The 22,163-nt window shown below is 40.2% G+C and overlaps 1 protein-coding gene across 5 annotated transcripts; it reads right to left on the reverse strand.

Moving 5' to 3' along the window:
* On the reverse strand, nt 1-21,320 carry Rlim (ring finger protein, LIM domain interacting). Of its 5 annotated transcripts, none has more exons than XM_063280028.1 (7): nt 21,066-21,320; nt 20,890-20,987; nt 19,388-19,450; nt 16,404-16,515; nt 8,859-9,047; nt 8,004-8,087; nt 1-6,787 (listed from the first exon to the last, which is right to left on the reverse strand). In XM_063280028.1, the coding sequence occupies exons 5-7, from the start codon at nt 9,022-9,024 to the stop codon at nt 5,226-5,228; spliced, it is 1,812 nt and encodes a 603-aa protein (XP_063136098.1). In that variant the 5' UTR covers nt 9,025-9,047; nt 16,404-16,515; nt 19,388-19,450; nt 20,890-20,987; nt 21,066-21,320; the 3' UTR covers nt 1-5,225. The 5 variants fall into 5 exon arrangements, with proteins under 5 accessions (XP_063136098.1, XP_063136097.1, XP_006257203.1 ...); XM_063280027.1 differs by adding an exon at nt 18,391-18,427 and having other exon boundaries at nt 20,890-21,249; XM_006257141.5 differs by having other exon boundaries at nt 20,890-21,249.
* Between the last annotated feature and the right edge of the window lie 843 nt (nt 21,321-22,163).

The following is a 22,163-nucleotide window of genomic DNA, read 5'->3' on the forward strand; positions in this document are numbered from 1 at the left end:
TTACTTCATGCATTTTATTGATAGTCTATATTTTAAGTCTGCAGTATGACATCATACATAGAGGGAAAAAGCTTCTTCCTAAAAGATAGCTATTAATAATCAAACCAGATTTGATGACTGACCTTTCAAGGTCTTCTTCTGCATTAACAAGTTAAGTTTTAGCAGGTGTAAAGCACTGTACAAAAAGTCGGGTACATTCTCAAAATTCAACACAGGGCTTCCCAACCAAGAGTTTGCTGGATCAGATACCGGAGAAGGGTGTTTCGTTCAGGTTTAAATGGTAAGGAAATGAGAAAGCAGACAAAACAAGCCAAGCAAATTCCCTTCCCTTGGTGCTCCTCTGTCGCCTTTCCAAAGTGTTTCCTGGAGGTCAGGAAGCCTGGGATGACAATCACTGCAGTCTTTTGACAGCATGCACACAAGTGCTTCATGTTCAAAGACTTAAGGGCAGCCCTCTTCAAATCCTTCCTTACGGGCTTTACAGAGCTTTCCAGGATTGCTGCCCAGTTCTGCACAGGAACCCAAGTAAACATCTATTCCAAAGCAGCTTTTCCATTACCAGGCCAACTGCGTACCTACTCCACTGGACACTTCACAGGGCCCTATACCTTTAAAAGCAGCACCAGGGACAAACGGAACTATCAAGAGGTAAAATCCAACTGCTGGACAGTTTAAACATGTAGAAACCAACCCGTTAAAAACATTAGTAACAGGGCACTGAACAGAGTTAAGGCTGGGTAGCTGGCTTGACTCTAACTTGCAACTGGAAACAATCTTCAGAATGAGAACTGAGAAAATCCTTGAAACAAGGCACAGTGGTCTGACAGGGTTCACCTTCACTGCGCATCTCTAGCTGCTTTTCCCAAATGACTAGACAGCAGCTGTGGGACTTCAGTAAACACATCTTTGCTGGGTGGGGGGACACACACATCAATAATCCCCTAATCAGGAGGACCACTAATTCCAGGCCAGCCTGGGCTAGAAAACAAGACCCTCTCAAAATATTCAAAAAGTCCCATATCTCACTGTAATTTTGAGTTAACCTTTTTAAGATTTTAATCCAGACATCTACATGGACATGAAAAAAAATCATAAACCTGATACTTAAAAAAACATCCCCGGTAGTAGTTCTATTCTAAGCTGTAGGCTTTTAGATACAAACTATGATGACTTACAGGAGGCCACTCACTTCCTGGAGTGTTGGATAGCATTTTAGAAATGATCCAGTGAAGGTAAAGGAATCGAGTGCTAAGTACCTGCATTCCTAACATTCAAGAGGCAGAGGCATGAGGCCTGCCACAAGTTTGAAGACAGCCTGGTTCCGAGGTCCAGGCCAGCTGTGAGTCGCGGCAAGACCTTACCTCAATACCGGTAATTCAGAATGTTACAAAAATCTAAAGGGTGGATATTGATTAAGCTCACGGCTGTTTTTGCTTAAACTGGGACTTAGAAATACTCTTTCCTCAGACCTTGCACTTTAACTTCCCAAGTGAGGCATGATACATCAACGTACACTTAAAAATGACTTTTAAAAGAACCATTTACTAGTTAACTCAATTACAACACTGTTACTGAGCATTAAACATACTGAACTGTACTAAAGGGGAAAAAGAGACACCTTCACGTGTGCCCTCTCTACCTCCTTACAAAGGTACAGAAAGAATACTTCAAGAGAGCAAGAATCAGAACAGTCTTAGAAGATTAGCCAAGAACCTAAGTGCCCTGTGAAAATGGCTTCCAGGTACTGCATATTTTTGGTAAGACATGTGTCACAGAAGCCTGTCAGGAAAAACATTAAACAAATCAGCTAAGGCAGATTACAAATTATTTCCTTTCATAGAGGATAAAAAAATTATCCTCCATCTGTTAAAAAAAAAAGTCAACCACAAGGTGCCACTGTATTCTAGCAAACTGTCAGAAATGGCCTTTAACAGTCATTTTGTAACATAGACCTCTTCATCACATGGGTATTTGGAGACTCAGTCATAGAAAAAGGTGGTTAAATACAAAGTGTGCTAAATGCTAACCCTTCATAACTATAAGACATTGACGAAAGCAGAGAATGCTTGGCACAGAAACAAAGTTTTCCCAGGAGAAAAAAACAAAACAAAACAAAAGCAAAATATTGCTTAAGGTAACAGAGCAAACCAGTTCCCTAGCTTGGATGAATTCTAGCAATTTTGTGTCCCTAAAAACTGAGCATCTCCTGACACTAACCACTAGTTATCAATCTGACAATTACCTGTTCCAACATTAGCATGTGAGCCTCCCCCCTCTCCTAACCAAAGCCACCTATATTAACATGGAGGACTTGGTGGTGCAATTTCTTTTCAGAGAAAATGTTCCAAATTCCCACCATAGCTCTTTTTTTCCAGGGTTACTGCAAACAGCCTGCCATTTTTAACTTGTCAAATTCTGTTTTCAGCACTAAGAAATCTCAACATTGTAAGCTGTGTGGAATAAACCAAAGCACTGCAAACTTTTAGTCTAAGTGGATTAAAACATTTTGAAATATTCATGGAAAATCAGGCTTTAGTACTTTCCCCTATGCTTTAAACAATGTAATCCCCCAACATTACTGCATGAAGTTCAAAGTAGGTCTTCAACACAGAACCTTTCTGTAATAAAGAAAAAGTGCGAAGATACAAAAACAAAATTGTAAAGTCTTTTGCAAGAAAATGTTCCCTCAAGAATAGGTGTTTAGACATGGTGAGGAAAACAAGATCCCTGTTCTTCATTGCACACCTGACACCGACACCAACACCCTTATCTTTAACAGCTGTAACTAGTAATACAGAACAGCCGTGGGCTCCAAAGGAAAAGAGCAACTCCACTAAAAACACTTGCATTCATCCAGACACCCAATGTCTGAGTGCTTTCTGAAATGGTCCACATGCATGTAAAACATGTGCATTCTACTGAAGGCTAGAAATGTAAAGACCGACTTCCAGTGTTTTTGAATAGCTTCAACATCTCCATTTAGAACCAGTATCCTGCTTGAGTTACATCTGACTTCAAGCCTTCAGAAATGAGTAATACATTTGGGGAGGTTAAGGAGGTGCCTGCGGTCCATCACTTTGTTTAGAATGTGCTGCAGCTGTTTCTGAGCTATAGAAAATAACACCCCTAAAATGGAACATTTTTCCAAGAGAAAAATTCATTTGCTGTGTCTTAATCAGGACTATCCTGCAGATCTGAAAACATAGAAAGGTGACAAGGAGGCTCACAAATATAAAGGAACCCTGACTTTTACATGGACAATTCTTTTAAAAAGATAAAAATGTATTACATAAGCGCCATAAACAGTGAAATATGCTTCTATAAAAAAAATAAGTGAAGCTTTGTTTGGACATTATTTCCTTGCAAGAGCAGTACATATCCTTTGTAAACAACTACCTATTTACAATTTAATTTCCCTTAATACTTAGGTAGGACTGAAAGCCAGAAGAAAACATGAAAGAATGTACTTTGAAATAATCTTTACAGCTAAGGCAATATCAGTGAGAGTAAGCAGGTAACTCCTAAAGCAGATCTGTGTAAAACATTCCCAGAGTACTGCACTGGGTAGTTAGCTTTCCCAGAGAAACGTTTACATATCTGCTCCACAGCCAGACTAATCTCAACCCCAGTCAGCCTCGAAACAACAGAATACTGGGGTTAGCACAATCTAGTCTTTCTACAAACCAACAATAAAGTGCGTGTTCATAGATAAGAGCCAGTCATCTCATCTTCCAATATGGGCAACACAATTAAAATCGGAATTTCAAACAACCCGACATGACTCACTTTCAATACAAAATAAAAATCTCTTCATTCACTATAGGTCTTTAAAGGGGGCCCATTAGATCTGCTAGATAAAGCAGTGAAATAGCAACCAAGTGTGTACCGGTACCTTAGATGGTCTCAAACAAGCAAATCTGAGACCTGTCCAATAGCACACACATCTTTACCAACTGAAATCCTTGACATCTATACACTTACAACTTAAAATTGGCTTAAGTCTTTTTCCTCTACTTTTTGTTTTTGAGGAGCAGATTGTAAAGACATCAATTTAACTTGTACTAAGTAATAGTGGTTTGTTTTCTCATACATCAGAGAAAGCTCGGCCAAATGTACTGATCTTCTGCTTCATCTATTCAAGCAGAACAGTGGGTCAAGCTGCTGTGGCTCTCACTGTATGAATCCAGTTCTGAATTACTTACAGTCGTCATGAAAATGTTCCATTCTTCAGGGCTGTTTTCTTCACCCTCATGTATCGATTCCTGCCTAAATGCAAGTTGGATGTGCATGGTCCTTTCCTTTTCGTGTCACAGTAGCTGTTCACAAAAACACTAAATATAGATATGTTCTGCTCTTAGCATCGACACCCTTACAGAAGCAGCTTCGTACTTTGTTTGGTGTGTTTGTTTTACTATGCTGGCTCACAAAAAAGCAGTTCTCATTTCTAAGCATGGTACTTTACAATTCTGAATGCATTAATACAACAGTGCATTGGAAAAGTACTGAGCCTCTACAAAATAGCTTTACATTTTTAAACAAATGGATGTGGTTTTTTTCACTTACACAAGCATAGGCTTTTTAATATTTCCACAAGATAAATATCTCAATTAAACTCTAAGTTTGCTCTATTGTGTGCCACAGTGATGGGCTTAGGACAGTTAATACACTTAGAAGATGCTAACTGTTTAGTGTTATTTACACTGATATGTCCATCATCACCTACTCTGGAAGGTGAACAAACAATATTCAGAATGTGAATGAATTTGTGTCAATAATGGGAATGGTATAGTTTTAGTTAATCACTTACAAAACACATAATGGAACTTAGTCTTGAATGGGAACTTTCTTCACACCTCTCTTATGGCCTGGGAAACTTTCAAAAGAGATCAATGAGATATAGAATATAGAAAGGAGCCACTGCAAAGGCAGCCCTTAAGACAACAAAGGAAAAACTGACAAGTGAACATGGGTAAATTATCAGGAACAGGTTAGCAATTCAACTGGTACCGAAATCAAATGTTTAAGTCCTAAAATGTTGCTTGTAAAATATTCTTTCCATCCTGAAAGAGAAACTAGAGAAAAGAGAGGATTCCCTAAGACAGCAATGACTCAATTCAGGTTGTGACTTTATATTTTAAGCACCACTCAAAAAAAGTGGACATAAAGCAGGTGATTTCTGTTTGCCCATCACTATTCCAGCTACACAGCTGAGAGTTCTGTCCTCATTACACAACGCTCTCTCTGTTCCCAGAAGATAAGACAGCCCTGCGACAGATGGGACAGGTGGAATTCTCTGACAACCAGCGGTCGATGCAGTGGACATGGTACTCATGGGAGCAAGGTAGTTTACGGAGTTTGTTGCCTTCTGTATATTCTGTAATGCAAACGCTACATGTTTTCAATGCGTCGTTTTCACCAAAGCTTCTCATTGCCAAGTTATCGATCTGTTCTTTGGTGAGTCCTCTAGGTTGGTCTTCATCATCCTCATTTAAAAGAAAAAACTGAGCCAGACTAAGGAATGGCAGAGAGCCACTTTCATCAAATGCGACTGGAGCCCTATGTCGACCATCTCTCCTGGATGGGCCAGATGGGCCTCCTTCACTAGTGCCTTCGAACAGATCTGAGCTACTTTCTGAACTTTCACCATTTGAACTAGGGCTAGGGCTTGAGCTGGAAGCAGAGCTGTTACCAGCACCGGAGCTCCCTCTTCCATTCCGTGATTCTGCTCTCTCTGTATTTCGGCTGGAAACTGAGGCACTAGGCTCTGAATCACTGTCACTGTACATAAAGTAGCTTAGCTCACCAAAACCTGTCATTATCTGCCTTAACATGGTTTGAATTGCCACAGATGTAGTTTCACTTAATCCAGTATTTAAGATTCTACGAATAGGAATCCTGATAGTGCTGACATAGGTTCTCACACCGGCACGTTCAGAACGGGAAAAGGTACGTCTAAAACCTCCACGTTCACTTTCATAAGTAACTGTGTTGTTTGGCGTCTGAGATCTTGATCGAGTTCTACTAGCTATACTATCTCTCTGGCGGTATTCTCCTGGACGAACTCTTCTTACTTGAAGATCAAGAACTATGGTTGGAGGTCTTTGACCGGATCCTGATGATTCACTATTGCTACCTGTGTCTGAAGAACTTGTCCCCTGAGAGGGATTTCTTGATCCAGAAGCTGCAAAAAGACCTCTACCTAACAACTCCGGTCCAGATATCTGCTGTCTCAGAGTCACGTGGTGCCGGGTTCTAGAACTCCCTTCAGGCTCATTTTCCAAAGGCTGCTCCAAGGTCTGAGGTGAGATATTATGGTGAGCTCTTCGTGGAATTTCAATTGTTGGATGCAGAGGTGACCTACTTCTTTCAGCTCTTGCTCTGGTTCTCCGATGTTCTGGGCTCCGGCTTCTTGCCCTCCTCTGACCCCTGGTCAATGGCACTTCTAATGCTTCAGTTGAATTGCGTTCTGCTCTAGATGGTCTGGCAGATGTTGATTCAGATGCATGACTTTCCATTTGCCTTTGGCTGCTGCTTTCCATGCTTTCTACACTAAGACGCCTAGTGGATGGTTCATTTTCATTCTCTGAGGTTTGGCTTCCATTATTACGGTTAACATTTATCTCTAAACTGAATCTGAAATCACCGCTGTTTGGATTAGTCCGGCTCACTGCCCTCCAGGACTGGTTTCCTCTCTGACCACTTCTTGTTGTATTTCCACTTTGTCTGACAGAATTAAGCCAATCTATTATAGAATCACTGTTGGACACATCATCTGAAGACTCTCCAGCTGTTTAAAACAAAGAGGGGGAGAGAGAAAGGAACTACAAAATTAGGACAATCATGAAACATAACACTCATAAACAACATTAAAGAACTTTGCAATTCTGAACAAATGTTACAAATTTACATTGAAAAGAGAAAGCTAAGACACTTAAGACTCAGCAATTCTCAACCCCCTTTGGGGGACTCAAACAACCCTTTCATAGGGGTCACCTAAGATCATCTGCAGATTTACATTATGACGCATAACAGTAGCAAATTACAGCTACGAAGTAGCAATGAAATAATTTCATGATTGGGGGACACCACAACATGAGAAACTAACTGTATTAAAGGGTCATCACTGGGAAGGCTGAGAACCACTGCTCTAGAAGATGCTGTGAGACTGTGGGAAGGCAACATGGATTTTCCAAGCCACCATCTAAACAAAATCAACTACAACATCACTAGTCAGGGACAGCTAGCACTGGGATTTTCTACCAAAATTTCATCAGTCTCTATTACTTCATCTAGGGCTTAACTGCCTTTGATAACCATGAAGTTGTTTTAAAATGTTTATAGCCCGAGCAAAAATATAAACAAGGCTAACAGTTTATATTTACTTGAATATTTGTCAATTATCAAGATTTTCAACTTTCATAAAACTAAAGACTATTATCAAATGAACAGTCTGAACCTAGAGTAACAGCAATAACTAACAGTATGTTCACAAATTAAACGTCTATCACAGCTCCTAGGTTATAGGCTTATTTCCTGCAGAGAGAGAAGTACCATTCTCCAGCATACTTGCTCCCTGCCTGTAACAGCAGACTCTTATTAGCTGGGCCAACCAAACATGCCTCCAGTCATTGCTAATGCCCCTCCCAAAGAGGAACAAACAACTAATGAAAGGTGCTAGGCCAACGAAGCAGCATTTCCTTTTGCTGATAAAGCCATGCTTATATATAAGGAAATGAGTAGGAGAACATTTTAATAGATGTGGAAAACCAAGAGGAGGAAAATCTCAACTTAAATAGACGACTTTTCACTGTTGCCCAATTAACACAATCCAAAGCTGAGGCAGCCACAGCACTCCCCAAATATCAAGAACATGTCACTTCTCTTTCTATGAGTACTTAGCACCAGATTAATTTGTGGAATTTCTGGATAATCTTTGGTTGATATTCCCTATTGGAAAGTTCCTATCTTTCCAACCTCTATCCACCTCCCCAAACAAAATGTACCTCTATTTTCATCAGAGCTCTGTGGTGGTGGACCCTCTTTAATTTGCTGTAGTCTTCTGAGCAACTCTTCCTCAGTACTTTCGCCTGAAAGTTGAACAATTTTTGCCAAATTACAAATGAACAGCAAGTCAGTTTCTGTATTTTTTCCATCCAAGATGACCTCAAACTCAAGGACCTCCTGTCTCAGCCTCCTGTGCAGCTGGGATTATAGGCACATGCCACCATGTCATGTCGGGCTTTGTGCTCTGCACTTTAAGTTTTGCCAAAAAGCACACCAAGTAACATCTGGGCCGTAATTGCAGTTAAGATATTCTAATTAAAGTTTAGTACTATTAGCTCAAAATGTTCCACCTTGCTAAAACCTTCCATTTGAACTGAATGAAATTGTCTGCAGGTTAGTGGAAACAGACTTGAGTTGTAACTAAGATCAGAGGAGATTGTATCTCAGTGAAAGAATAACTAAGGACAAGTTCCAGCAGTTGGTTTACCCACAGCTAACTCTGTAGGGTTGCAGTTGGGACATATTCAGAGAGAAGGATGAGATGACAAAATAAGATGAGTCTATCCTAGAAACCAAAGGCCCATTGGTTATTTTGTACCTGCATGCATAACTAGCTAAACTGTCCAGCTCGATTCTTATTTAATCCATTTCACTAAAGACTTATAACTCAAAACTTACAAGCATATCTGACAAGACTATTCTAATTATAAAAGAATAAAATCAGACAATAAATATAGTAGTAAATGCCATTTGGCATCTCCTGCATTAGTAATTTTTCGTTAACTAAAGAAACATTATAAAACAATTTTCTTAAAAACCCAGCAACTTACATATATAAATTACATGTAGCTTACCTGGGGTGCCCAGCAAATTGTTGTCTCTCATAAGTCTATAATCTTCTTCACTGAGATTATTTACAAACTGATAGAAAGCCTCTTCCCTATCCAATCGATCCATCTGGCTTCTGCGCTGAGCTGCAGACTGGTCACTTCCTTTATCGTTAGAGTCTGAGTTCTCCATCTTGATGAACAAGTGGAAATTATCTAAAAAGAAAGAGACCGAATTGAAAACACACGCCTTTATGTATTCTAGATCTTTCTCTACTTGGAAACCACAATGCAGGCATAGAGGTGAATTTTAAGAAAAACAAGTAAATGGAATAGAATAGAAAAACATTGGGAAAACACTGGTATACTAGAAGTCTAGGTCAGAGAGTTAGCAAACTGTAGTGCTTGGGCCTAATTCAACAATGTGGCCTACTTTTATCTTCCTTGTAATCTAAAAATGGCTTTTTACATTGACATGGTAAGAACTGAACCTAGGGCCTTCGCTGCATGCATTCCACCATGAAGATACACATCCAGCTCCAGGTTTTCATAGTTATTTGAGCCAGGGAAATCTGTGTGGTCCAGTCAACTCAAACACAATCTTCCTGGCTTAGCTTTCTGAATGGGAGGATTAGAGGTGTTTTAAAATGGTAAAAATATATGGAGTAGGAAAAAACCTGGTTGGACTATTTAATTTTATCAAAACTTAAGATGTTTAAGCCTCTGTTCACTCATTTTATTTTGTTCAACAAATACTTAGAAAAAATATGAACCATCATGTTAATGAACCAGCACTGTCAATATAAACCTCATTCTTGTGGCTTTAATCATCTTTAGTTGTATGGATTTGTTTTTGTTAAAAACTTTTTTTTGAGACAGGATTTCACTATGTGGCCTTGGCAGGCCTATAATTCACTCTGTAGGCCAGTTTGGCCTCAGACTCAGAGGTCTGCCTTCTGAGTGCTGGGATTCTGTCAGAAATCCACCAAGCTCTTTTGAAGAGAGGGTTTCACTATGCTGGACCTGAACTCATGGCAATCCACCTGCTTCATTTGAGCCACAGGCTTAACTTGGTTAGAGTTTACTGTGATTAGTAGAACTTGGGTCAAGATCTTTTTTTTTTTCTTAATGAGAACAACTTCAATTACCTTCAAAATATAAATGCCTTGAGGAATTAGGTTTGGCTATAACTTCATAATGTTTCTTAATGAATAAGAGGACAAGCAGTACATGCAAAACTTGGTAGGAACACTGGTACAATAGGCTATCAAAGACAGGAGAACTCTATTCCTTTGATGTTAGCAGTTAGCAGATCTCTGAGCTCCAACTACACTTCCAAAAACGAAAAGTGAAATTTCCTCATTTTAAACTTCATTGCTGGGAGAATGGCTCGGTGGTTAAGGACACTGGCTCCAGCCAGCCAGTGATGGCATATTCCCTTAAATCTCAGCAATCAGAGGCAGAGGCAGGCAGATCTTTGGGAGTTCAAAGTCAGACTGGTCTACAGAGTGAATTTTAAGATAGGATAGCTAAAGCTATGTCATGTCTCAAACCATGCCCCTAGTCCAAACAAAGAGCACTGGCTCCGTAATTACTAACATGATAGCTCACAGCCATCTGTAACTCCATCTCTAGGGGATTTGACACTCTTCTTGGCTTCTAGAAGTACTAATCAATCATTTGGTGCACATGCATACATGCAGGCAAAAAATAAACCCATACAAAACACCCATACATATAGCCTTGAAGGGGAAATAGCAGCTCATTCTAATGATACCCTAAAAGCTATACTTGGGAATTGAATCTCTAAGAGATGCACACGCACCATTAAAATCATGTCTATGGATTACTAAAGAGCCTGGTACGTGCACGTGAAAAGGCATTTTCAAAGATGTAACATGTACAATCCCTGCCCAAAATTTATGAATGACACAAAAATGAAGACATGTATAAAAAAAATCTCATTTCAAGTCATCCACAGTGGACAAACAGTGCAAGTGGTCACTAAGATATATTGACTTTAGACTTGAGAACATTGTTCCCTAAAAAGAATGACCTTCTTCTGACTGGTTGACTTGTATTAATTAGGTGGCAGTGTAATCAACTATTATTATTATTACACATTGACATTGATCAGCAATAACTATCAGGCCAATCACAGCAGCACAAGCTTGTAATCTCAGATACTCAGTAGACTGAGGACAAAAGATGTTTGGATATTTGTTTAAGGTATGGTTTCATGTAGCACAGGCTGACCTCAAACTTTGGATCCCTGACTCCATGATCCAAGTACTGTAGAAAAAGTATGAGCTACCACGCCTGGCTCTGAGAACAGAGGATTTTGAATTCCTGGCTGGCCTGGGAAACACAGTAATACCTCATCCTAAAACAAGAACCAAAACCAAAATTAAATAGCAACAAAAACAGAAAAAAAGGCAAGGAAAAAATGGTGGGTGTGTGTGTGGGGGGGGAACCTTTCTGGAACTTTGTGTTCTCTTTCACCTCAAGTTCCCATGCTGAAATCCTAACCGTCAAAGCTATAGCATTAGGAAGTAAGGATTAGCGTGATCTTCTTGGAGAAACCTTTGGAGCTACCTTGACATTTTCTTCAATGAGAATACAGTGAGAACCATGAAGTCAACCCTCAAACATCAAGCTGCCCAGGCCTTGATTCTGACTACTCAGTTTCATGAACTCTCTAAGCTTCTGCTGTTTATAACAGCTTAGGCCATTCTATTTATTATAGTAGCCCAAACCAACAATGATAGTATGAAAATAAATTTGTGGTAGAGAGAACTATAATTTATTCCTCCCCCCCACATACATGTACCAGTATCTTCATAAATCAGTCCTAAAGGGAGAAACAAAACCTCCTCAGTATAGTAGCTCACATTTATAATCCTCATACTTGCAAGTCCAAGGCAAGAGTTCAAAGCCAAATCAAGATACAAGGACTGTCTCTAAAAAATAAAATCCAAATCCTATTCTAGATTTTACAAGAAAGCATAAAGAGGCCTTATCACATGTTGCCCACTTACTAAATAGTCTAGAAATAGTCCCACTCCGACTTGCATTGCTTCCCTTACATCACCCTTCTCTACACTAGCCTTTTACTGTTTAAGTCAATAAGATGAACATGGCCAAGGAGGTAGAGGGTAGGGCCACAGTATTTCCAGTTTCCTAGCTCATTACAAAGTTTCTTTAATTTTTATAGAAATTTCTGGCAAGTGTTTTAATAACTTGCCACTATGGAAGGGCCAGAAATTAGAGTGAACAGTCATAAAAGAACATGGGCCAAGAAGTATAAACAAATGTAAAAAAACAACACAAGCTGCCATTTTCCTTACAAGTAACACAAACTGGTATTGGTAATGGTAGCAGCAGCTGCTTTTTTAAAACAGAAAACACAATGGGAAAGAAAACAGAATCCTCAAGCCATAATGTCCTAAAGAAAACCACCACTAATGTTTAATTAACATTCTTAAAGCCATCAACATTCCAGGCAGTAAAGTGAGGAAGAAATCTACTTGTGAAAAAAATCAGTAAATAATTTCAGATATCTGCCAGTTGAACGGGTTTTAAAAATATAAATTTTCCAAAGAAGGCAAAAACATCTGATAAATTCTGACATTTGAAGAACATGAACCTAAGATAAAACTCACATGCCAACAACACTGGCACAGTCTTAATAGCATCAAGGAGATTAAACCTAGAAGCAGAAGACTTTTTAAAAATGGAAATTTAAAAAACAGTATTTAAACTCAGTGGGTTAGCACACACATATAATCTAAGCACTCAAGAGGCAGAGGCACATGAATCTCTGACTTTGAGGCCAGCCTGGTTTACATAGGCCAGCCAGAATAGTACAGGTGACAATGAGAATGGGCTAAAATACAAAGAAAAAACCCCTATATCAAAGGTAATAAGGCTAGATAAAGTACAGCAAAAACAAAGAGAAAGGCAAGGCATGGTAATGCACATCTTTAATCCCAGCACTCAGGAGGCAGAGACAGAGGCAGATGGATCTATGTGAATTCAAGGCCAGTCTGGTCTACATGGTGAGTTGTAGTCTAGCTAGGAACTATGTGAGACCCTATTTTGAAAAAAAGGATAGGGGAAGAAGGAAGAAACAAATAGAAGAGGGTATTATGCAAAGGAGAATACAACCAGTGTCAAACTAGAGCCAAGAATTGACAAGAACAGGAAAGCCAATAATTCTTCCTTTCAATACAAAGGCATAACAAATGTCCCCAAATGGAGATGTAATCAGCACCGTAAAGCAAGCAAACTACTGAAATCTGTTGAACAAAAGTAGACTGACTTCAAAAGACCCTCTGAACTAAAATGTCATTGAGACCAGCTCCAAAATCCTTTTACTTCCATAATGACACAGTTCTATATTCCCTCTACACTCACAGATACATATTATTTCTTCAAAATGCTTCTTATTCCAAAACTGCAAGCAAACTAGCAAGGCCTTGCTAAATAGAAGTGTTTGCTAAGGCAATGGCTTCCATCAGAAAAATTTGTTGTATATAGTTACTTTGGGGACAAGGAGAATAAAATCTGATTTAATTCATCCCCCACTTCTGTCCTAACTCTCCATCCTTTCTGCTTTAATTCTGCACTGGCTAAGAGTGGAGTAAATTAAGAGATTTCAGCACTGAGAAGGGACATCCACCCTGTGGGGAAAGTCATAATGGTGAGTTCTAGCTCAGGTCACAGAACATGAGGTACCTGCAAGTACACTTTGAAGAAAATTCTGAATGCAAGCAGTGGTCTCAATGCCGGGTAAAGAGTCCTGCACTGACTGTGGTGTGGCATGACATGAAGGTAATATAAAGCTAAGTCATGAGTTCTACTTAATAGATACTATGTTCCTATTGTTTGCTAGGTGGAAAAAACATTTTAAAGGTAAAGGTGTGTCGAAGAACCATGCATGACCCACCTAAAAAACCAGACTTTTCTCCATTGTAGTATAAAATAATCAAAAAAAAGGGTTCATATCTTTTAAGACACGTATGATGAAAGGAATTATGATACATTTCTGGTTAAAGTAGAGGAACAGAGCATCACATTGCTCAGTGGCAGAGTGCTTGTCTAGTATCTGGGAAGCCCTGATTTTCTACCATGAGCTGAGGGGACAAGGCCTACACAACACAGATCATACACTTGTATATACAATACGACTAGCTTCAGATATTCTAGAACAATTATTTCCTCAAAAGATTACCAATAAAAGTCAACACTAGAGAAAAATCCAATTCCTCTTAAAGCACTTAGCTCTATAGCCCCTGATTATAAAACAATATAAAAACAGATCTTTTAAAACAACTGTACACTTAGTCCTGACAACAGTTCCATAAAGTAGGGGACCTGCCTCCATTTCATGATTTCACAAGTGAGAACCTTAGAACAGGAGGGAATGATTGTGTGAATGCCCCGTGGACAGTGAATGGCCAGCAATTAAATACAGGCCTACTGATTCCAAAGGCAATCAACCTGTCACTAAATGACTACTGCCTCCCTGCACACCCCAGATTGTGTGCTTTAAAATATATTCTTAAGTCCCAATAGGCATAACTTTTGAATTCCACCATGAGCTTCGTTTATACCAATCCTTGTATATAAGCTTTCAATCATGCAAAAAAGTTTTTTGTAGTGCTGAGGATTGAACCTAGGGCCTTACACGTACGTACAAGACAAGCACCCTATCACACTGAGCTACATCCTTCACATTCTGAAGCATTTTGACTATTAACCTCCTGCTTTGGCCTCCCAAGTAGAGAGATTACAGGCCCACATCATAAAGCCCACTAAGAAAACAGCTTTCAACTGATAACCACACTTTTCTACTGAGTTATAACCCCAGCCCACAAAACATTGTGTCTTGGCATAAACAGCTGGATCTTCTCTTTTCTGCTTGTTTTTTGAGGGACATGGTCTCCCTATGTAGGCTATCCCCATGTTACCATGCTGGCTCTATAACTTTCTCTGGCAGTGCTGGAAATGGCTTGTGCATATCAGCCAAGCACTCTATACCACTGAGCCATACAGCTCAGCTTGCATCCTACTTATTTCTTAGGCTTTATTATTTTTATCAATAAAGCGTAAGTTCAATAATACTAACACCAAAAAGAAAAAGCACCTGTTTATTTAACCATAGCCAGGTATGGTGAGGGACGCCTTAATCCCAGCACTCAAGACAGGCAGATATCAGGAGCTGAGAGATGGCTCAGCAGTTAAAAGCACTGACTGCTCTTCCAGAGGTCCTGAGTTCAATTCCCAGCAACCACATGGTGGCTCACAACCATCTGTAATGGGATCCAATGCCCTCTTCTGGTGTGTCTGAAGACAGCTACAGTGTGCTTACATATAATGAATGAATGAATGAATGAATGAATGAATAGATAAATATATAAATAAATCTTAAATAAAAAGGACAGACAGATCTGAGGACAGCCAAAGATACATAGAAAACTGTGTCTCAGGAAGATCACAAGTTCAAGGCCTGTCTGTGCTACAGTTAGTTCTAGGGTCACTTAAGCAATTTCACAAGACCTGAACAAAAAGTAAAAAGGGAGATTGTAACTACCAATCAGCAGTAGAGTACTTGCCTGGCATGTGTAAGGCTCTAGTTTCAATCCCCAGGGCCATAACAATAACATACCAAGTTAAATCAAATGATCTACTAGATTTCAAGTTAGGATAAAAAGTACATATATATATATGTATATATATATGTATATAGATACTATACATATATATATATGTATATAGATACTAAAAATGTTAAGAATTTTTCTTAGCCAGGTGGTGGTATTACCTGCCTTCAATCCCAGCCCTTAGGAGGCAGAGGGATCTGAGTTCAAGGCCAGCTTGATGTTCATAGTGAGTTCCAGGACGGTGGGTGTTACCCAGAGAAACCTGTCTCAAAAGTTTTCCCTTTGTAGAATGTTTAAATTTCTTTAAATACATAATACACACAAGTGGGTGGATGGTTAGCTATGCTTCTCTCATCTCTCACTTTTAAAAGCACAAAGCATTCTTTAAAAAAAAGAGCATTAATATACCTGTAATTCCGGCACTCAGGAGGCAGGAGCAGGCACAATTCGAGTTTGAGACTAGACAGTGCTACGCTGTCAAAAAACCAAAAGCAAAACAAGGACAGAGGGGATAAGGATGGCCTTAGTTTACTTGTTGCTCTTACAGGAGACCTGATTTGATTCCCAGCACTACACAATAGCTCACTACCATCAGTAACTTTGGTTCCAGGGGATCCACCATCCTCCCCTAGCCTACATAGGCATCAGACACACATAGGATGTATATATGCACATACAGGTAAATACTGATACATCTAATTGAAAACACTGGACAGGGTTGTTTTAGTGCATTTATTTAAGGGAAGATTCTGCTCACCGTCCACACAATTTGCTGATAACTTTTCAGTAGTACACTAGCAGACCATACAGTGCATTCAACACTCCTGAGACACCATATTAAGGAGAGATTACCTATTACCCAAATAATAATGTACACTTAGCATTGCTTATAATTTCCTATCTTTACCTCTTGTAAAAGGTAGTTGAAAAATCCAAAACTGATTCAGGAATGTCCCTCATGACTAAGCTCTTGGCAGGAAGAGTTCGGACTTGCAGTTCACAATTCCAACTGCAAGTCTCTAAAACAATTGAATTGAAAGAGTATTAATAACTATATCGTAATGTCAACTAAAGGACGGAAAACTGTGCTATGCTACCAATTTATAGGATCAGGTTAGTGGGAAGCCACGCTGACACTCCATCTCATTCAAGTCATTCAGACAGAGAATTTAATCTACAGCCACCCAGTCCATGTTCCTTTATTGTTTTACTTCATTAGATCAGAATTTACTCTCTATAAACTCAATTTTGAATTGCTTCAAATTTGGAATTTTATTATTCCAAAGTTAAAAATATCCTATATGTCTATGTTTATCTTAAAAAGTAACTGACACGGGCTGGAGAGATGGCTCAGCCGTTAAAGGCTAGGCTCACAACCAAAAAGTAACTGACACAAAAAAAAAATCCCTGACTATTAGCACTGTTGACAATAATCAGTAACTACAGTACTATTTTGGGATATAAGATTTCTTATCAGGACTGGAGAGATGGCTCAGTGGTTAAGAGCACTGACTGCTCTTCCAGAGGTCCTGAGTTCAAATCCCAGCAACCACGTGGTGGCTCACAACCATCTGTAATGGGATCTGATGCCCTCTTCTGGTGTGTCTGAGGACAGCTACAGTGTACTTGTATATAAATAAATTAATTAATTAAAGAAATTATCAAGCTGGGCCTGTGAAACACTCCTGTAATTCTAGCAGTTGGAAGCCCGAGGTAGGAATACCATGAGTTCAAGGATGGTCTGGGCTATACAACAAATCTTATCAAAAAGCAAACAAAACAAAAATATTTTCCCAAAACATCCAGAGATGAGACAGGAGGATTTCCATGGGGTTGCTATATAATGAGCTCCAGGACAGCTTGGACTACAGAAGAGACTTTGCCTCAAAAAAAAAAAAAAAAAAAAAAAAAAAAAAAAAAAAAAAAAAAAGTAAAACACAGTCAAAAAGGAACTGGCTTTATCACCTATACCAACAAATTCATTTTAGTTGAGGAAAACAAGTCTTTAAGATTAAACATGATAACTCTGTCCTTTGTGAGGTAGTGTTGCTACATAGAAATCACGAGTGTGGGCCTTTAACCCTGACTAATACACTAAGAATCTATAGATGTGTGGTTATTACCATTAACCTACCTTAAGCACTCGAGCACACACAGACAGATACACAACTGTGTGGCTGTTTACTACAGATATTTGTTCCACACATCTATTGGAGCTGTTATGATTAAAGGAATAAAAATCTCAAATTTAAGCATTGTAATATGAGAAAATCTAGAGCAAAACTGATAATTAAAATTTTCAGGGGGCTGGAGAGATGGCTCAGTGGTTAAGAGCACTGACTGCTCTTCCAGAGGTCCTGAGTTCAAATCCCAGCAACCACATGGTGGCTCACAACCACATGGTGGCTCACAACCACATGGTGGCTCACAACCACATGTAATGAGATCTGATGCCCTCTTCTGGTGTGTCTGGAGACAGCTACAGTGTACTTCTATAGAATAAATAAATAAATCTTTAAAAAAATCTGCCTAACATTCCTAAAGATTTCATTATTAAGCTATTTCTTTAAAAGCCTTCTGATTTCTTTTGAAACAAGATCTCACCATCTTGTCTGCAATTCACTACCTAGATCTGTTGGACTCAAACTGTGGTGATCCTCCTATGTCTGGCTATCCAATCGCCAGGATTCCAGATATGGGCCACCATGTCACTCTGACTTTTTTTAAAAGTAAATTTCTCAACTTAAACCAAGAACATTAATATATGAAACAGGAACTCTATAGCAAACCACCGTAATAATGCATACTTGCTAGATTACTCTCCCCCTCTCACCTGTTCCACTGAGACAAATGACTTTAGCATTAATAATGGTTTTGGATACAAGATAACTTACAGATTATCGCTTTTAATTTCCAGTAGTTTCCTGGTAACTGGAAAAGCAACAGGTATATCGATATTAAAGTTTGGTGACTTCAGTGTTGGGACAGACCTGAGATAAAATGAGTGCTCCACAATTTAACAAATCATTCAACCTTTACTCAAGAGTAGTCTGTTTCCTCTTTAAAACAGTTAATATCCCCATGAAGTCCTGACTGTTAAGATTATGAAGTAATGCGTGCCAAACACAGAGCCTGCACATACTCCTTCAAGAATAGATAGTTAGAAATGTAGCCTCAAGTTAACTATCCAGACCAGTTTGCTTAGGACAATCCAAGTTTGCATTTGCTTTCTAGGAATACTTATTAAGTATCCTGGTTAGCGCAAGTAATTTATATGGTTATATTACAATGTTGATAATAATGAAAAAATTAATTCCAATTACAGTAATACATACCAATATGACTTCTTGAATCCTGAGAAGAAAATTATGACACACAAAGTAACTCATATTCTATTGATATTTCATTTATTCACTGAACAGGTAAAAACAATTTCTTATACTCAGGTGTCTCTAACAATCTTAAAAGCAGCATACCTTTCTTTCTTTCAGTGCACACCTCTAAGCCTAGCATTCAGGAGGCAGAGACAAATGGATCTCTGAGTTCCAGGCCAGTCTGATCTACTGAGCTAGTTCCAGTGTTACATAGAGAGGCCCTGTCTTGATAGATAGATGGATGGATAGATAGATAGATAGATAGATAGATAGATGATAAATAGACAGACAGAGACAGACAGGGAGACAGATGAATAGACAGGATGTCACAGATAAAGCACAGATGACTTTCAGGTACTGAAAAAGCACCCTTTGAATTCACACTAAAAAGTACCCATGATGAAGAATAGGCAACACCAATGAACCCATTCAACCACAGGGCTATAGAACGGAACGTATATTTGTAAAATGCATTCTATATTATAAATCACCAGGAGACAACACAAAAAATAATTACCTGTCTTTTATGACATAGTACTGAAAATCCAACAAACTGGATTTTAGTTTTCTTCACTCCGCTCTAGAAAACAAAAATTATTCATTATTCTTCCTGTTGCAAATCCGTATTTTCTTCGAAATAAGACAAATTCTTAAAAACACATTTTGGTTAGAAATATCATAAGTCAACTTAATTCAATGTTAGTATTAGGATATTTGGACAACCAAGGCCAGAGGGAACCAGGAGTTAGATAAAAGATTTCCTTTAAAGGCCAAGAGAGGCGACCTACCTTTTGTGCCTGCCTCTTAACTCTAAAGAATCAAAGAAATGATTAGGACTACACTTAATATTCTGTCTTCAATCATCCAAACCCACTGTGGCTAATTATGATTCAAGAAATATAGGCAACTTATTTCTAGCAAAAAATATTGTGGGGCCTGCCAGGAGTGCACGAGAATCTGCTATAAATCCTTTTCCCCTCCAAAAGAGAAAAAAAAATGACCTAAATAAGTAGTCTGCTAGGCCTCAGACTGCCAGACTAACCTGTGGAATAAGTATGGTGAAACTGTCCAGGGAAAGAACGTGGCTGTCTCCTCCATCTTGAAATTAATCAGCAGAAGGGGGAAAGGGACTGAGTATTCAGGAAGCAGAAGCCCAACCGGTTAATACTAGTTACTAGGCTATGGCGTACGTGGCAGGTACCGCCCGCAGAAGCTGAGACCCTTAGGGGTTTTTTCTGAGTGGGGGAGGGGTAGGACTGCTGGCAGATCACACGGAAATTAACTTGAAAATATTCTGGCTCAATTCCCACACTTACCAGGGAAAACAACCCGCAACGTCTTTTCCCTCCGTTTTTATGGTTTTTGATTGTTTTCTTTTAAGGAGAAGGAAAACCCTTCCAGTAATATCTGGCCAAGGATACACTTAGAGCTAAAGGAGCAGGGGCGCAAACCACATTTGTCCCCGATCCTCCGGGAAGACTGTCATCGTAGCCCCAGAGGTAACAAACTGGTAATGCCCTACAGAAGGGTTCAAAATGGGGCTCCGCGTATTCTGTGAAAATCTGAAGGCTCAAGAGTTCCCAACATCTGAGTTAAGAGCACCTCCACCCCACTTCCCCAAACCCTAGCCCGATACGCAACGCGGGGCGACGACGAGGGGGGGGACCTCTGAGTAAGGAGAAGCACTGGAGCCATTCTCACGCCTGAGGCCCAGAGTCCAGGATCGCCTCCCCGGCATTCGTAGTTTGGGAGGGCCGAGCCCCGACTCCCAGGGCCTGGGAGAGGAAGTCCTACCCGCTTCCTTCCCCTTCTTCCAAGAGCCGGCCGCCACACGCCACCCAACTAAAATGGCAGCGGCGACTACGCCACGGAGCCCCCCGCAGCCGTGAGCCCGAGTCCGGAGGCCGTACTGGGTGTCTCGGCCGCGGCTGGCCACTCGGGCCATTTTGAGAGCCGCGACGCCCCTGCCTACCTCCAGCCCGACATCCCATTTCTCAGCGTACCCGTGCCTTCACTTACTCGATGTTTCGGCCAGGAGTGGACTCACTGGGCTCGCCGCCGCTACCGGGGCTCCGCCGCACCGCCGCCGCCGCCGCGCTCTCGCCCGCCTCTAAAACCTGGCAAAGAGACCCGCCTCTAGTACAGCGCCAGCTCAGAGACGTAGCTCAAGCAGCCATTATCTTCCCCATTGTTACCTAGCAGTGACAGGAAACGACTGCCCACAACAGGAAGTGATGGTGCGGTCCTAGTTTCACAGCGCCACTCCCAGACTGCTAGCCAGCCAATCCCAGTTGAGTCCTAGAAAAGGCCTAGTGGGCAAAGGAGGAGACCGGTAGACTACCCGCCCAGGCGGGCCGCGGGTCGGGAAAAAAATGCTGCTGGGACGCCCACCATGTGACAGGCCCCACCCTCCTTCGCCATTTTGAATTGTAGCGAGAAATTCGCGTTCTGAGAATTGTGGGAACCTTCGCTTTCCCATTTTGAAAGCTGAAGGACGTCACAGTCGGGCGGCTTGAAGCCCTTTTCAGAGAACAAGAATGTAGTATCACTGTAACTGGCATTGATTCACACAGTCCCGACTAGTGTAGACTGCAGCCAACATTTTATTCAACATGTATTTATCGAATGACAACTGTCGATCAAGCACAGCTGTAGATGTTGAGGAAGTTGAGCCATAAAATAAGTTGAAATAGTTTAGGAATTCTCAGTCCTTATGGGATTTGGTAATCTAGGGTGAACACATTTATAAAACAATTTGTTGCTAAATACTGGAGATTAAACGTGGGGAAGGGGCTGGAGGAGTACACGGTAGGGACAAAAGTGAATTTGCAATATTAAAAAGTGGTGACGAAGGACTCCACGAGGCTCTAACTAGAGTACGAAGGAGTCCACGAGGCTCTAACTAGAGTACAAAGGACTCCATGAGGCTCTAACTAGAGTACGTAGGAGTCCATGAGGCTCTAACTAGAGTACTTTAAAAGGGGGCGGCGATTTGTAAATCGATGGGAAAAGTCTGAAAGGGAATTCTAAAAGGGCAGTTAAAGAAGCATCTCCTAGATGCTTAAGCCTAAAGAAATGGAGGGAATGTGCCACGCTGCTTTCGGTTCCCATTGTTTAAAGGGGAAAAGAACCTTAACTCGCGTTTTAAGGACGCCTCTGTGTTTCCACCCCCATTTTTCTGTTTTCTGATAAAAGAACAGGTAGACTAGCTTTTTTTACTGTTATTCCAACGAACCTAACATTACTACATCACTTGCTTAAACTAGACTGGAAGCTGGGCGATACTGGCTCGC

This window comes from Rattus norvegicus, chromosome X (genome assembly GCF_036323735.1).
Source record: "Rattus norvegicus strain BN/NHsdMcwi chromosome X, GRCr8, whole genome shotgun sequence".
In the NCBI taxonomy this organism is placed as follows: domain Eukaryota; kingdom Metazoa; phylum Chordata; class Mammalia; order Rodentia; family Muridae; genus Rattus; species Rattus norvegicus.